General features: G+C 50.8%; 1 protein-coding gene and 1 pseudogene across 11 annotated transcripts in view; both read right to left on the bottom strand.

Annotated features, from left to right (window-relative positions):
* Nucleotides 1-16,641, bottom strand: part of SLC66A2 (solute carrier family 66 member 2) — a 44,468-nt gene that overhangs the window by 21,334 nt on the left and 6,493 nt on the right. For 7 of the 10 annotated variants that reach the window (XR_013364666.1, XR_013364612.1, XR_013364623.1 and 4 more), the window contains exons 3-5: nucleotides 16,067-16,200; nucleotides 8,261-8,314; nucleotides 5,110-5,187 (exon numbers count right to left, since the gene is read on the bottom strand). Coding sequence is in view for 7 of the 10 variants with exons in the window: in XM_077871719.1 (XP_077727845.1) it covers nucleotides 5,110-5,187; nucleotides 8,261-8,314; nucleotides 16,067-16,200 (266 nt within the window). In the remaining 3 variants the exon portion in view is untranslated. The remainder of the gene's footprint in view (nucleotides 1-5,109; nucleotides 5,188-8,260; nucleotides 8,315-16,066; nucleotides 16,201-16,641) is intronic. The other 3 variants (XM_077871964.1, XM_077871851.1, XM_077871794.1) reach the window with 2 other exon arrangements.
* Nucleotides 12,972-16,201, bottom strand: LOC144297870 (small ribosomal subunit protein eS17 pseudogene; annotated as a pseudogene). Its single transcript, XR_013364770.1, has 2 exons — nucleotides 16,067-16,201; nucleotides 12,972-13,490 (listed from the first exon to the last, which is right to left on the bottom strand). The product of XR_013364770.1 is annotated as a small ribosomal subunit protein eS17 pseudogene (transcript).

The following is a 16,641-nucleotide window of genomic DNA, read 5'->3' as shown; positions in this document are numbered from 1 at the left end:
CACCCTGCCCAAGTGTTCACCTGCACCACCACCCCTGCCAGCAGGCCGCAGCTGCAAAGGAGAGGTCTGGGGACCCAAAAGCCCCACTCCACCCGGGGGACTGAGTACAGCTAACCAGCAAGCAGGAACACCGGGCCGGGTTCAAAAATGCTGCCCTAGAGGGATCCCACTGTGACCCGGGCCGACCCCCAGCAGAGGTGACGTTCCTAAACTGCAGGAACCTTTTCCTTTCATCCTATAGGATTTCTGGGCAGTTTTTTACTAACAATTTCCTCTGGGTGGGCCACCCGACACTGGACAAGAGGTCCCCAGTTGAGGCCCCGAGTTCCCGTGCCACCGACACACAAACAGGCTGCTTGCTCTGGCCCACAAAACCTCACCCAAGTCCCTGAGCAGCTTCCGAGCTGCCTCACAACACAAGCACCCCAGCTGCACTGAGCAGAAAGTACCAGAAGGGCCTGACCCAGATGGGCTGGGATACACAGCTCTTCCCTAAGTCAAAACAGCAACTTCACTTCACAGTTAAAGTTTTACGGCTACTTCTAAACACTTAGTGGAGAACGTGACCTTCACTGAGGCAAACACAGCACCATATCAGCCCCTGAACACAAAACCAACTGAGGACAGACAGGCAAGGCCCCAAGTCCATCCTTCCGTGCAGCTATAAATAAAGACAAATGCTACTTGCCCTCCCAGCCTGGAACTTCCTGCTACTCTGGCCACCAGGGATCCTGTCAGTGAAACTGCAAGCAGGAGTGGACAGCAATCCCGGGGTGATGTCTCCCAGCAAAACATTAACTGCTGTGTCTTCTAAAAATCAACCATGTAGGGCAGCCCTGGTGGCTCAGGAGTTTAGTGCCGCCTTTAGCTCAGAGCATGATCCTGGAGACCCTGGATGGAGTCCCACATCAGGCTCCCTGCATGGAGCCTGCTTCTCTCTCTGCCTGTGTCTCTGCCTCTCTCTCTGTATGTCTCTCATGAATAAATAAATAAAATCTTTTTTTTCTGTATTTACTTTGTTTTATTTTATTTTTTATTTTTTAATAATAAATTTATTTTTTATTGGTGTTCAATTTGCCAACATACAGAATAACTCCCAGTGCTCATCCCGTCAAGTGCCCCCCTCAGTACCCATCACCATTCACCCCCATCTCCCGCCCTCCTCCCCTTCCACCACCCCTAGTTCATTTCCCAGAATTAGGAGTCTTTATGTTCTGTCTCCCTTTCTGATATTTCCTACCCAAATAAAATCTTAAAAAAAAAAAAATCAACCATGTAAAATCACTGTAAAGTGTCCTCAGGCCACACAGCAATGAAGAAACTCTACTCTAGAAAAGACTGAGCTGTGGCCTGGTAGGGCTGTGGTCTCTCCCCAGGAGCAGCAGGTGCCCAGCACTTCTCATCCCTCAGCTCAGCTCCTAGTCTATTCCAGGCAAGAAGGGCACAGAAGTCAGGGCTCCCCGGCCCCTCCCAGCCCCATTCATAGGACACAGGCTCAACTCCTGCAGCGAGCAGAGAATACTGTCCTACCCTAGTTTGTCCACACTGGGAAGAGCAAACCAAGGAGACCTAGGGTTACAATCCCCTCAGTGCATGCATTCCGAGGAGGAGCTCAGAGGCTCTGCCTCAGGAGTGGGGCACATAGAACTAGCTCTCCCGACAGGGACTAACTTTGGTTAGAACAGAGCACAAGCAAGTTCAAGCTTAAGGCACCAACAAGAACAGTGGGGGACTCGGTAGTGAAGCAGGTAAGAGGAAGCCAGTGGCTCCGTGAGAGCTAGTGAGACAGCACACCTGCTGTTTATCAGGTGAAAGCAACCAAGGAGGCGCCTCCTGGGGACACAGCAGTCGTCAAAGACCATCCTCAAGATCCCCTTGCCTGGCTTCAACTGATCAGACCTGAAAGTGCACACCACAGGGCGTCACCAAAACCAATGGAGCAAACTACCAGCCCTTTGTGGAGGCTAACAGGTCAGTGATTCCAACGGAAGGAGGCCACCCAGGAGCCTGATGGGACCCAGGAGAGTCAAAGACTTAGCTGGCACCACGGCCGGGCTGAGAGAGGAGAGGTTTGGAGTTGGCACAGGTCTAGGCAACTCACTAAACAATAAGCAAGCTTCCCTCCACAAAGGGGTGGGGGCCCAGGATCCAGAGTTCCTACAATATTTTACAACACACAGTTTCAACAAAATATTTGAGAATTGCAAAGAAATGGGAAAGTAGCCCATACACAGAAGGAAAATAAAAGGAAACAAAATGACTTTTGAAGGGACACAGACACTGGACTTAGCAGAAATGACTGCAACAGTTATAAACATGTTCAAAGAACTAAAGGAAATCATAAAGGAGGACATAACGACAATGTCTCATCAGATAGAAAATCAATAGAAAGAGAAGGTACCAAATGAAAATTCAGAAATGGAAAAGTAAAATAGCTGAAATATAAATCTCACAACAGAAGCTCCACATGAGATTTGAGTTGGCAGAGGGGTCAGTGAACTTGACGACAGGTCAACAGAGATGATGCAATCTGACAACCAATGAGAAAATAGAATTGAGAAAAATGAACAGACCCCACAGAGAAATGTGAAACAAAATTAAACATATCAATATATGCAAAATGGGTGCACTGAGGGTAGAGAGAGAAGAAAAATATTCAAAGAAGCAATTACTGAAAACTTCCCAAATTTTATGAAAATATTAATCTACACTCCCACAAAGCTCAACCAACAACAAGCAGAATAAATACAAAGATGTCCACACCCTCACACACAGTCTACAAGTTGAAAAGAAAAAAAAAAAAAAATCTGGGATTCCTGGGTGGCGCAGCGGTTTAGCGCCTGCCTTTGGCCCAGGGTGCGATCCTGGAGACCTGGGATCGAATCCCACGTCGGGCTCCCGGTGCATGGAGCCTGCTTCTCCCTCTGCCTATGTCTCTGCCTCTCTCTCTCTCTCTCTCTCTCTGTGACTATAATAAATAAATTTTTAAAAATAAATAAATAAATAAAAATTTTTAAAAATGTTGAAATCAAAAAGAAAAAAAATGACTACTATATTTGAAACACTGAAACTGTCAACTGAGATTCTTACATTCAGGAAACTTTTTTCTCAAAACAAAAGCAAAAAAAAAAAAAAAAAGACATTCTCAAATAAGAACTTAGAGAATTTGTTGTTAGCAGACCCAACTTCAGGAAATACTAAAAATAAATTCTTCATGCTGAAAGCAAGTGACATCAGACAATAATGCTGATGTACATGAAAAAACAAAGAGGGTGAGTAAGGGCAATTATGTACATAATTATAAAAGATAGAGTAAGTGGGTATTTTTTCTTTCCTCTCTTAACTGATTAAAAAATTAGTATAAGTTAAGTTAGTACAAATAGATACTGCTAAGAAACATATTTAACCCTTAAAGCAACCACCAAGGAAATAGAATATGTATGGTTTAAAAGATCACTAAGATGGGGTGCCTGGCGGGCTGCCACCTTCAGCTCAGATTGTAACCTCCAGCTCCTGGGATCGAGTTCTGGTCAGGTTCCCTGCTCAATGGGGAGTCTGCTTCTCCCTTTACCTGTGGTTCTGCCTGCTTGCGCTCCCTCTCTCAAATGAATAAATAAAATCTTTTTTTAAAAAAAAGTAAAAGAGGGCAGCCTGGGTGGCTCAGTGGTTTAGTGTCACCTTCAGCATAGGGTGTGATCCTGGAGACCCAGGATCAAGTCCCATATCAGGCTCCCTGCATGAAGCCTGCTTTCTCCCTCGGCCTGTGTCTCTGCCAATCTCTCTCTCTCTCTGTGTGTGTGTCTCTTATGAATAAATAAATAAAATCTTTTTAAAAAATTTTTTAAAGTAAAAGAATGGGAAAAAACACCACACAACAGCAACCATAGATCAGGAATAGCTATAGTAAGATCAGAAAGAAACAGACTTTAAAACAAAACAAAATTATTGGAAATAAAGGAACAGTTTATAACAATAAAAGGCCAATCCATCAGTTAGATAAAACTATAAACATAAACACAGATGCACCTAACAACTGTCCCCCAAAACACAGAGGGCAAAACCTGACAGAAGTGAAAAGAAAACTGAATAATTCAAAAATAGTGGGAGATTTCCACATATGGTCTTAGTAATGGGTATGACGACCAGACAGGGACAAAGGAAAGATCTGAACTCCGTGAAGCTAATGGACTCATAGTGCATGTCAGGCTTACAGGCATCCCCAGGACAGACCTTCTCCAAGGCCATGACACAAGCCCCAAAATAAAATGACTGGAATAATACAAAGAATATTCTCCAATTACAATGGACTAAATTAGAAATCAGTAACAGATGGAAATCTGGGGATTTCACAAATATGTGCAAATTAAACAACATACAAAAATAAAAAGTGGGTCAAAGAAGTATTCTCAAGGAAATTAGAAAATATTTAATACCAATTAAAATGAAAGCACAATATACCAAAACTTGTAGATGCACTGGAAGCATTTGTTAGAACTTTATGGCTAAAAATGCCACATTTAAAAAGAAAAGGGGGTTCCCTGGGTGGCTCAGCAGTTTAGCGCCACCTTCAGCACAGGGTGTGATCCTGGAGACCCGGGATCGAGTCCCACATCAGGCTCCCTGCTTGGAGCCTGCCTCTCCCTCTGCCCCTGTCTCTGCCTCTGTGTGTGTGTGTGTCTCTCTTGAATAAATAAAATCTTTAAAAAAATAAATAAAAAGAAAAAACATTTAATTTTTAAAAAAGATTTTATTTATTTATTCATGAGAGAGGCAGAGACACAGGCAGAGGCAGAGGGAGGAGCAGGCTCCATGCAGGGAGCCCAATGCGGGACTCAATCCTGGGTCTCCAGGTTCACGCCCTGGGCTGAAGGCAGACACCCAAGCGCTAAGCCACTCAGGCGTCCCAAGAAAAAACATTTCAAACCAATAGTCTAACCTTCTTCCCTTAGGAAAGTAGGAAAAGCAAACTAAATCCAAAGTAAGCAGAAGGAAAGAAATAAATACTAGAATTAAAATAAACACAGTAGAGAATAGAAAAACAACAAAGAAAATCAACAAAACCAAAAATTGGTTCTTTTGGGGGAAAGAAAACCAATAAAATCGACAAACCTTTAGCTAGAACAACCAGGAGAAAAAAGAAAGAGGAAAAGACCGACGCTACTCCAGTCAGGGATGAACAAGGAACCACTGCACAGGAAACAAAAATAAGATGAAAAGTATTCATCAGCAAATGAGGGTAAGTGGACAAATTCCAAGAAACTGTGAAGAATAACTCAGGAAGAAATAGAAAATCTGGATAGACTTATAAGAGACTAACCTGGAAATTTTAATACTTTCCACAAAGGAAAGTCCAGGCCCAGAGAGCTTCACTGGCTCATTCTACCAAACAAAGAATCAATAAACATGCAATGAGACGTACACAGGCCCTCGAGATCCAGCCACAGTCAGTGAATAGGGAAAACACGGTACAGCGACCACCATGCTCGCAGAGACTAGAACGTCATTATTCCAACCGCTATGAGGAAATTATAACTACATGGTAAGACAGACGTGCCAATCATCACTACAATAGTGATATTACAATATATGAACGTATTGGCATGCTATACACCTTAAATTTCCACAATGTTATATACCAAATATATTTCAATTAAAAAACAAACCCTCCTAGAAGGAAATGTAGGGAGCAATAAGCTCCTTGACATTGGTCTCATGTTGAGTGTTTGGATCTAACGCCAAAAGCAAAGGAAACAAAAGCAAAAGTAAAGAACTGGGATTGCATCAAACTGAAAGCTGCCACACAACAGAGAAAACTATCAAAGCACATAAGGAAACACCACCTCCACCTGCCAGAGGGACTCTTCTCAAAAACACAAGAAACCGCAGGTGCTGGCGAGGATGTGGTAGAAAGGGAGCCCTGTGTGCTGCTGCTGGGAGTGCAAGCTGCTGTGTCCACAAGACACAGCACCGACACCGTTCTGCAAGAAACTAAAAATAGAAATACCCTACAACAGCAATTCCACGAGGAGGGGTTTATCCGAAGCAAACAAAAACATAGATTCAAACAGACACACGCACCCCTACATCTGCAGCAGCCAAGATTGGAAAGCACCCCAAGAACACGTGGTGTGTATGAACAACAGGATCGTACTCAGCATCAGAAAGGAAGATGTCCTGCTATCTGGGGACAGAGGGAGGGACCCTGTCTCACTCTAAGGGAGCCAGGTCAGTCAGGAGAACAAACTCCAGATGGCTGCATTTATAAGTGGAATCTAAAGAAGTGAGACAGCCCACAGATACAGAGGACAGACCGGTGGGGGATTCTGGCTACGCAGAACGGGTGAGGGGTCACAAGGTACGAGGTTTAGTTACAGAATAAACAGGTCACGGGGATGGAAGGCACAGCTCGCTGACTGTGGCTGACAATACTGTGCCAAGATACTATGCCGTGTATTTGAAAGCAGGTCAGCGAGAGATCTTAAAAGTCATCATAAACAAAATTTTTTTGATGACTGATACTAAACTTACTATATACTTGAAGCTAATGTTATATGTTAGTTATATCTCAATTTAAAAAATTGTTTAAGATATTATTTATTTATTCATGAGAGACACACAGAGAGAGGCAGAGAGAGAAGCAGGCTCCCTCTGGGGAGCCCAATGTGGGACTCGATCCTAGGATCCAGGTCACCCCCGAGCCAAAGGCAGGTGCTCAACCACTGAGCTCCCCAAGTGTCCTCAATTCAAAAACATGTCTTAATAAAGAATTGATAGCAATCCTTTACAAACTTAAAATAGAAGAGGAGGGAACATTTCCATTCCCAACCCGTCTTCCCAGACCAGTACTATCCTGATACTGAAACCAAAGTCCTCACGAGAATTAAAAAAAAAAAAAAAAAAAAAAGGCAGACCAATATCCCTTATGAATCTGGACACAAAAATCCTTGACATAGTCCTAGCAGTGGAATCCAGCAACTTATAAAAAGGATCTTAGCTCACGGCGAGATGGGGTTGATCCCAAGAATGCCATGTTGGTCCAACATACAACGTCAATCAATGCAGAATGAAAGACAAAACTACATGATCATCTCAACACACATAGGGAAGCATCAAACTTCAACACCAGGGATCCCTTGGTGACTCAGCGGTTTGGTGCCTGCCTTCAGCCCAGGACATGACCCTGAGGTTCCTGGATCAAGTCCCACGTCGGGCTCCTTGCATGGAGCCTGCTTCTCCCTCTGCCTCTGCCTTTCTCTCTCTCTCTCTCTCTCTCTCTCTGTGTGTGTGTGTGTGTCTGTCATGTATAAATGAATAAAATCTTAAAAAAAAAAAAAACCTTCAACACCATTTCATGATAAATAAAACACAAACTCAAAGTAGGAAGGTTCCTGCATCATGTAACAGAAGGCAGCTACGTGGGATCCGTGCCAACACTGTGCCTGGTGGTGACAGACACCTTCCTGTGAAGCCCGGGAGCATGACAAGCAGGTCCAGGCTCACTGTGCAGCCAACTCTGACTCCAGGGGGACAAGGCAAGAATTAGAAGAAGCATCCAGATTGCAGAGGAGAAAGCAACACTACCTCTCTGCACAGAGGATGTGATCTTTTTTCAAAAAAAAAAAAAAAGATTTATTTATTCATGAGAGACACAGAGAGAGGCAGAGGTACAGGCAGAGGGAGAAGCAGGCTCCATGCACAGAACCTGACGTGAGACTTGATCCCAGAACCCCGGGATCATGACCTGAGCCGAAGGCAGGCAGCCAACTGCTGATTCCCCCAGGCATCCCAAGGATATGATTGTACACAGAGAAATCCCAAGGGACACACCAAAAAGCTATTTGAACTAATGAATGAGGCCAGCAAAGCTGCAGAACACAAGATCCATATGTGAAAATCAACTTTATTTCTACAAGATTTCACTAAACCACCTGACACGAAGCCACAAACACAGTTCCATTTTCCATAGCATCAAAAGGAGTAGAACATTTGGGGATGAATCTAATACAAACTTGTACCCTCACCTGTTTCACTTCCCCATCCCCGGTTTCTCTCTCTCTCTCTCTTTCTCTCTCTCGCGCGCACGCTGGGTGGGCTCTAGGAACTAGCTCATGCTTCAGAACAGCAGGCTCTGGGTCGGTTAGCTTGCTGGAGACATGGCCACACTTAGTAAACCGAGTCACAGGCCGGGAGCATGCTGGTAAGGGCTGAGCAGGCTGGGGAGGTGAGGGGTCCTGGGGCAGCCCCGCGCGGTAGTACGTACCCAGATACAACCGCCTGGGGGGCACCTTGACTTCTTCGTCCTTATTATCTGCAGCTACATTTAAAGAAACAGAAAGAAGGAAGAGACAGAAACAGACTAGTTTTAACACTCATTAGCTGCTGTGGCTCCCGCCCTCTTTGCGTTTCTTTTTTAAAGAACAAAAAAACTAAAAACATTGCAACAGAAGGGCAAGGTCTTGGTTTCCCGGTTATTAGGAAATTCACTTTTTACACAATTTTTTCTCCAAACCTAGCCTCCTTCCAACAGAAGTGCCTGGAGAAGGAGGAGGAGATCTAGGCGAACATGAAAGGTTACCTTGTTTTCCCCTCCTCTGAGGTCAGGGCCCATGGAGTCCAGCTGCGCTGACAGGCAGCCCAGGCCACCTCTACTCACCCCAAGACGGGAGTACGCAGCGCCCCAGGTGGCTCTCTGGGGGCTGCTCCAGCAAGCGTCCTTGGGGACGCACAGAAACACCCATGTGGAAGGGGAGCCAGCTCAGCCTGGGACCCGAAAGGCACGTAGCTCACACATAAGGCCGCAGTCCACGGTGCCAGAACGGCACCAGCAAGCCCCAGAGGACCCCATCCTGGGGGACCCCGCTCCCCCGTGGCCCGGCTACACCGCAGACCCTACACCCCTGTGCCGTGCTGCCCAGGAGGCCGCCCAGACTCCAAGCCTCCAGGCTGCAGCCGGGACGCTGTCTGGAAGATGATGGGAGGTGCCCTACACTCGGGGCACGGGTTTATCTGCCAGGTGGCGAGGCTCCACCTCTAAAAGGACAGTGTGCATGTCAGCAGCGGAACACTGGATTGGCTCCACGGCTTGGGGCCAGCAGGTGCCCCAGCCCTGCCCAAGGGAACTGGCTGCCCGGCCCACGAGGGCTCCTTGGACAGCACCCTGCTGTCCCCGCCGCCCACACTCCCGTGCCCCCGGCACCACAGCCTGGAAGTGCTGGGCTCTGAACACCCAGGCCTGGCCTGACACAGCCCTTCCTTCTATTTCTTGCTTGAGACCAACTTCACCTCTGCAGACACTTCCTCCACAGAGAAAGGGGGAGGGGACGCAGGGGATGCAGGCCTGGACGGCACCCACACCCTGTCCCCTCCTCGGGCCTCACCATGCCCAAACACGGGCAGAGCCTGGGAACCTGCCAGAACGGCCGGGTGTGGCAGAGGCCCAGGACTGGGCAGGGCGAATGGGTGGAGAGCCACAGGGGCACCATCTACAACCACCATCTTCAGCGCTGAACGTGTCCTGCAGACCAGGCACTGAGGATCCAAAACAAATGTCGGAAAATAAATAAATAAAAAAAAAACAAAAAAAACAAATGTCGGAGCCTGGTCACTGCCCGCTGCCCAAGGCATCCCCGTCCCTGCCTGCTGGTTCCAGGGGGATAGGCCCAGGCCACAGGTGCGATGCTGCATGACTGCCATGACATCATTAAAGACAGAGCGCCCACCCAGGTCGCAGTTGTGCGCGCAGAGCTGGGCCACCACATGGTACAAAGCTGAGGCCACTTAAGGTCATCCCACACACGAGTGGGGAGAGAAGGGACGGAGGGAGGGACAGAGTAAAGGGACCTGGCAGATGGCTGCAGGGTGGTCCCTGCTGACAGCAATGCGTGAGCATCTCGCCATCTTCCCAAGTCACCCCATGCTGGGCTACTCGTCCAGCAGCCACGAAAACCGGGACAGAACACGACCAGAGAGAAGTCCTGGCATGAGTTCTGTTGGGAGGGCCACCGCCCGGGGGCCAAGCACGGCTTAGGACAGTAGAGGGCAGGCCGGAGAGCTGTGAGCTGCATCCAGGGGCTTCCCGGGATCCACTGCACGGAGGGACCCCCCGGAGGGGGGCTGCAGGGGGGCGGTGGCCACAGGATGACTCGGAGACCAGGGCCCCAGGAGGAGGTCCAGGCAAGACCCACGGGATGTGGGGCCTGGCGTTCCGGGACACCAACCAACCCTTAAAATGCAGAATGGCTCACAGATGAACACCTTCTGGGGCGGGGGGGGTCCTCGGTGTCCATCCTCAGAATGGGATGTGGACCCCCCCCGCCCCCGTGTTTCTTACAGTTTTCTCCAGACATAACTACATACAATAAAAACATATCCGTTTAAAGCATAAAGGGCAGTGGTTTTCAGGGTGTTCAGAACTGCGCCACCTCGACTGCGGTCAGCACGCTCCTCACCTCCATCCTCCACCCTCACCCACCTCCCCAGACACTTCCGTTCCCTAGTGACCACCTGACTGAGCTGCAGATGGAACAAACCAGAACCAGCCCAGCTTGATGGTGGCACGCCCATACGGAGGTGCCAATCCCTGCGACCACATGCAAGGCAATCCAATGGTGAGGGCGTCGTCCTGGGACCCCCGGTAAGACGATGCTCCTGGAGCCCCCTGACCAAGACCCCGGTGAGGAGACGGGGAATTGAGTCCTGCCACTCCCCACCCTTGGGGCCTTGGGGGAGCACATGGAAATCAGCCACGCAATGAGGGTGTAGACTCAGCAAGAGGGGTCAGCGTGCCCAACCTCTGAGATAACCAAGGTCCGCATGGCGTCTCCCACCTCTGAGATAGCCAAGGACACCCTCATAGCTGTGTCCCCGTGACCAGAGCATGGCCTCCAGGGCTCCTTGGGGAAATGGCCGAGGCCTAGTCTGGGTGCACCCAGAGCTCCACGTCGCCCTGAGGTCAGGGGTCCAAGGGACCACTCGTCTGGGCCAGAGGTCAGGAGCCGACTTGAAGAGGGTCCTGGAGGCACACAGGCGTAAATGAGGCCTCACCATCCAATATGGGATCTTACATCTGGATGCTCGGGACAGGAAAACAATGTGATCACTGTCACAAGATGCTAAGGAAACGATTTTGAGAACTTGCAAATAAAGAGAAGGAAGCGATTACTTCCCTTTCATCAACAGAGATCACCATTGGATAAGCGAATAGCACGTCCAAGGGGATGCGTGTGCTCAGAGGAGCCCTCCAGCCAGCGGGTGCACCTGCGGGCTCACGACAGATGGGTCTACGTGCTGGGTGCCCATCACCACAGCATCCCAGCTGACTACACATCTGAGAGAGGACACCACCCCGGGCAGAACACATGAGCCAAACCCAGACATGACCCAACCCCGGGACCTGGCTTTGTGTCTGTTGTACATGTTCCTTCAGGCGGCATACTGGGGATGGGAAGCCGTGATGCCTGAGCAGCCAGCAGAAGCCAAGCGGGCCCCTCCGTGCAGGGCCTCTGGAGCATCGCTTGCAGACGCAGGACACGGCCCACGTGCAGAGGGGGCTCGGCCTCCCTGTGCTCCCCACAAGCCCCCGGGGGCACATGGTCAGCCCTCCCCCACAGAGTCAAGGCCCCGTGTGACAGCAGAGCAGCTCCAGGGAACCAAGGGATGTAGGGGGGGGGGCTGTGGATGAGAGAGAGCTGGTGCCATGTCCTGCCTGCCACCTGACCCAAGCACAGAGCCGCTGGCAAGCAGGAAGGAGGCTACCACTGGACATGGATGTCTACACCACACCTTGGATCATGATCAAATCCACTTTCCACAGCTGATGGTGGTGTTACGGCACTTTCCAAAGTCCTCGTCTTGCAGAGATGCAGCACGAACCACCCGCAGACACAGCGGTTCTGGAAGTTGCTCCAAAACCTGCAGGTGGACAATGTGAGCAGGGCCTGGGCGTGGCTGCAGGGACGTGACAACACAGGGGGCGCACCGAGGCTTGGCACGTCTCAGGTTCTCCACAAGGAAACGTGAGAGATGAGCCCACGGAGGTCACACCAGACCTCACTCCAGCTACGGGTGCCTGCATGGCAGCTCCTCCAGGACATTTCTTCCTAAAACATGGGAGCCCGGCCATCCTCAGAGGCGCAGGCATGGCTGGGAGCCCAAGGTGGATGATCAAGGGCCCAGAAAGAACCCCCAGGGGACTGAGGCAGGTTTAAGAATTTGACCCGTGGGGCAGCCCGGGTGGCTCAGCGGTTTATCATCTGCCTTTGGCCCATGGCATGGTCTGGGTGACCCAGGATCGAGTCCCACATCGGGCTCCCTGCATGGAGCCTGCTTCTCTCTCAGCCTGTGTCTCTGCCTCTCTGTGTGTGTGTGTGTGTCTCTCATGAATAAATAGATGGAATCTTAAAAAAAAAAAAAAAAAGAATTTGACCCTCAGTTTGGAAAGATCCCAACTTTGTGGGTGGAGATAGTCTGCGACCATGTCCCTGCATTCCCAGTTATCAACTTTGGACGCCTGCACAGATACTATCTGCTTTTACCTTACGTTCCTCTCTCTTCCCCAAAATGTCAACAAGCATGTACTGCTCTTTATAATCAGATAAGAATTCATATATCTATTTTTTTAAATAACCTTTTTTTGGGCACCTAGGTGGCTCAGCTGGTGAGTGTCTCCTTCAGCCTGGGGTTTGATCCTGCAGACCCGGGATTGAGGCCCAGGTCGGGCTCCCCGCAGGGAGCCTGCTTCTCCCCCTGCCTGTGTTTCTGCCTCTCTCTGTGTGTCCATCATGGATAAAGACATAAAATCTTTTTTTTTTTTTCACCGATGCAAACACACAAGAGTTTATAAAATCTTTTAAATAAATAAATAAACACCCTGCTTTTTCTCCTCTGAGTCCTTTTTTTGTTGTTTTGTTGTCCAAGGTTTATTGAAGATATTATAGCATAGCAGAAAGATTCAAACAACACCCTGTGGTGGGTTTTTTGTTTTTTTAAAGATTTTATTTTAAACCGCTGAGCCACCCGGGCTGCACCATCCCCGTGGTATTTTGAAATTCATCCCAACTGTAGGCTGAGTGACCTTCCAAAGTCCAAGAGAGTTTCAATATCTCCTTAGTGTCAGGATCTACCTCGATGATCTCCTGGTCCAGGGCTGTAACCTCAGGCACATAATTATCCCTCCTTTCTCTCTCCTCCTCCTGCAACTTGATGGAGATGCCTCTCACCAGGCCCCGCTGAATCTGCTTCATCAGCTATGTGACATAGCCTGCGATCTTGTTGCGGAGCTTCTCGCTGGGGATGATGGCCATCTCCTCACACACTTGCTTATTGGTGTAGAAGTCACTGCCCAGGTGTGTGTAGTACTTCTTGATGATGACTCAGGCCGTCTTCTTCACAGTTTTGGTGCACACGCAGCCCATGTTGGCGGGTATAGTAAAAGAGCTTTCCTTTGATTCCATTTATTTCTTTAATCTCAACTTCCAAGCTAAACTGCTGACCTTCAAAATTAAAAACCTCTATAAAAGACGCTCATAAAACATTGAAGCTTCCATTACTGTTTCAGGCTGCCCGCCTACTCCATGAGAACACTGGCACACGGCTACTCCAGTATCCCCGCATCGAGTACTTGACAGGGCAACCTCTCCAACGCCCCTCAGAAAGCGCTGGGCAGTGGGGGCCACGACCTTCCCCAGGGAGGCCCAGCACTGAGTCCCATGACCCCGCAGCTTCCAGCCTGAAGCAGTCAGGGTCTCTACAACCCACACAACCCACCCTCCCACTTCTGGCTGAGGAAAGGAAAGGAAACCATATTTCACTGAAAAGCTTCCCTTAGAGACATGCTGTGTATCTCACACAAAAGTATGTAAATCAAACTAAATTCGAGAACTAAAGGTGAGTCTCAGGAATTCTCACATATCTGGCCGAGTCCCAGCATGTGGGGTTTAGGGGTGGGTCTTCCACCCAAGGTTTTGGGGCCCAGGGGTCATGAGACACAGTCCGTAGAGAGGCATCCAGCCAGGCAGGGGCAGGCCCGCCGTCCCGGGGGCTGCTGTGCCGAGGGGCAAGGCCGAGCCCACCACAACCCTGCCTGCGTGTCTGTCCACAAAACTCTAGCCTCATGTCAGCGTCTCCTCACGGACCCCGCACAGGGGTGCATCACCACCGCCATGAGTCAACATGAACCTGACGGCCTAGGACAGACTCATCACCTCAGCACCTGGGAACGAGGGGCCCCATGGCCTCACCAGGCCAAAACCAGGGCGCGGTCCTTCCGAGGGTCCAGGCAAGAGCCCGCATCCTGCTCTCTTGACCTGTCGGCAGAATCAGCTGCTGAAGCTCAGGGCCCCTCATCCTCACCGGCTAGACAGGGAGATGAGGGCTCCGGGGGGGATGAGGACCATTCCAGCCCCTCAAGCCTGCTGTACACTGGGCCCCCGCCCCTGCCCCGTGCGCCGCAGGTCCATCCCTGACCACCTCCTGTATCCCCTTCCCTTCTGAGGCCTGCACTGACACGGGGCCCCCAGACAGTCCAGGACAACCACCCCCCCAGCAGCCTTGCCTCATCATCTCTGCAGCCCTGGCTCCCGGCCATGAACGGACCTGGGCTCCATGCACCTGCTCATCACAGAGAGTCATTTGTTATGATGCAGGTGGCAGCCCTGTCCCTAAAACCTGGGATTTGCTATTTTAACTGAATCCATTCTAGTTAATCAAAAATACTCCTCCTGGAGGGATTTATACACAACAGAAGACAGTAAGACGGAGCGAGAACCCAGCGCCCTGCTCACCCTCACCGGAAGACCTGCATTTCAACGAGGTCACCAAGATGTTGGACCCAGACCCCACGCCATGGCCTGGACACACGCAGCCACCGTATGTGACACCCACTCACCAGAGCCTTCGCGCAATTTCCAACAGGATCAGACGCCCAGCCTCACGTTTCAGAGCCTGAGGCACAGGGGACAGCATGCATCCTCCTCTGCCCATCCCTCATCCGTGGGTGAGCAGAACGACCGAGCCCACAGCACCTTGGCACTGCAGTGAGGGAGGGCCCTTGGGTCACGGGGGATGGGGGCAGAGAAGGTAATGCCACCTGCCCCAAGGCTGGGGTCAGCCCTGCTCTCAGCCCTGCATCCCCTCACAGCAGGGAAATGAGATCAGACCCGAAGAGGAGACGGTCACAGAGCAGACAGGTGGTCTCCGTGGTGCAGGGATGCTCCTGGGCCAGGGTTGCCCGTCAGAGCCACAGGCTGACCTATTTTCTATGAAAACTGACATCAGCCTCCCTTTACCTCACTCTAAAAACAGAAGCCACACAGACGAAAGGATCCGCTTGCACAGCAAGAACAGAGGCTCAGGGATAGAAACGCAGGAGCTCACATCCCCAGGAGCCTCACGCCCAACAAACCGGTGGGAACGGTCGTGGGAGGAAGCGTGGACAGTAAACACACATGGATCAAAGCAAGGGCTGTGTTCCCCCTCCTGCTGGAGAACTGGAGGAAGGCCTCCGCCCTCCACCCTCAGACACACAGCAGCCCAGCAGGAGCTTCTTTAAAGGAAAAGGCAAAAGCAGGGAGGACACTGTATTCCCCAAGGCTCAGGGTCACGGAGCAGCATGTCCTCATCCGGCTGGATCGCCCCCCAAGGGCCCAATCAGGCCACGACCCCGCCAGACCACGAGCACGACTGTGGGTGAACATGTAACAGGGGACGGGAGAGAGCCCAGTTCCCTCGGCCACAGGCCCCCAGTACCCGCGAGGCAAAGCCACACACGGAGAGAAAATCGTCCTCTTGGGTAATGTCCTCTGACCTGGTCGGGCCAAGGAGACACCAGCACCCAACCCCAATTCAGCAGCCCCACGTGACCATCACGGGTACAGGAACAGAGACTGTTAATAATTTGCCCAAATTCCAGGGAAGCAGTGGTAACATTTTAAATAAACACGGAGCACAAGGAAATCACAAACATCCGTCTGCGGCAGCCAGAGCCGCTGGGGTAGCAGCCAACCCCACACCCGGGGCAAGCGTGGCCTGTGGACTTAGTGCTTTATTCCCAAAGTTGCACATCACCAACCTGCAAAGAAACGGCGTTTTACGTTCAGCTCATTTGTCACGCGGACTTCAGTGCACAGCTTCAACATCAGTAACATGGTCAAGATCATGACTATGCTCTGCCAGAGGAGCGGCGACTCAAAATGCCTTCCAAACCTGGGGAGGTAAAGAGACCATGGTGTCAGGAGGGCCCTTGGACACCTGGGGCTCATGGCCCTTCCCTGCCCAGGTCCCAACCCAGGCCCCACGGCCACCTCCTGAGCGGCCCCCAGCACATCTGTCACAGCCAGCAGCCCTGAGTGCCGAGCCCTCCACACTCCACAGAAGACGGCGGGGCAGGCGGGGTGTGAGCACTCCTGGACAGTCGGGCCAAACTCCATGACAGCCCTCTGCATGGACACCTCTCGAGAGCCACACCCCCCCCCACCCCCGGGAGCCACAGAGGATGGTGTGAGTGGGCCTCCGAGCTCTCTCGCCACACAGCCAGGTGCCCACCACAGAGACCCTAGCCCCCACTGGGAAGCTCATGGCTCCAAGACCACCGGATTCCCTGGGAGAGTCCAGGGGCAACAGGAAGCCTGCCTCCTCCTGAGATGA

This window comes from Canis aureus, chromosome 1 (genome assembly GCF_053574225.1).
Source record: "Canis aureus isolate CA01 chromosome 1, VMU_Caureus_v.1.0, whole genome shotgun sequence".
Taxonomy (NCBI): Eukaryota; Metazoa; Chordata; class Mammalia; order Carnivora; family Canidae; genus Canis; species Canis aureus.
The sequence above is the reverse complement of the archived record's forward strand: the minus strand, read 5'-3'. Positions and strand labels throughout refer to the sequence as shown.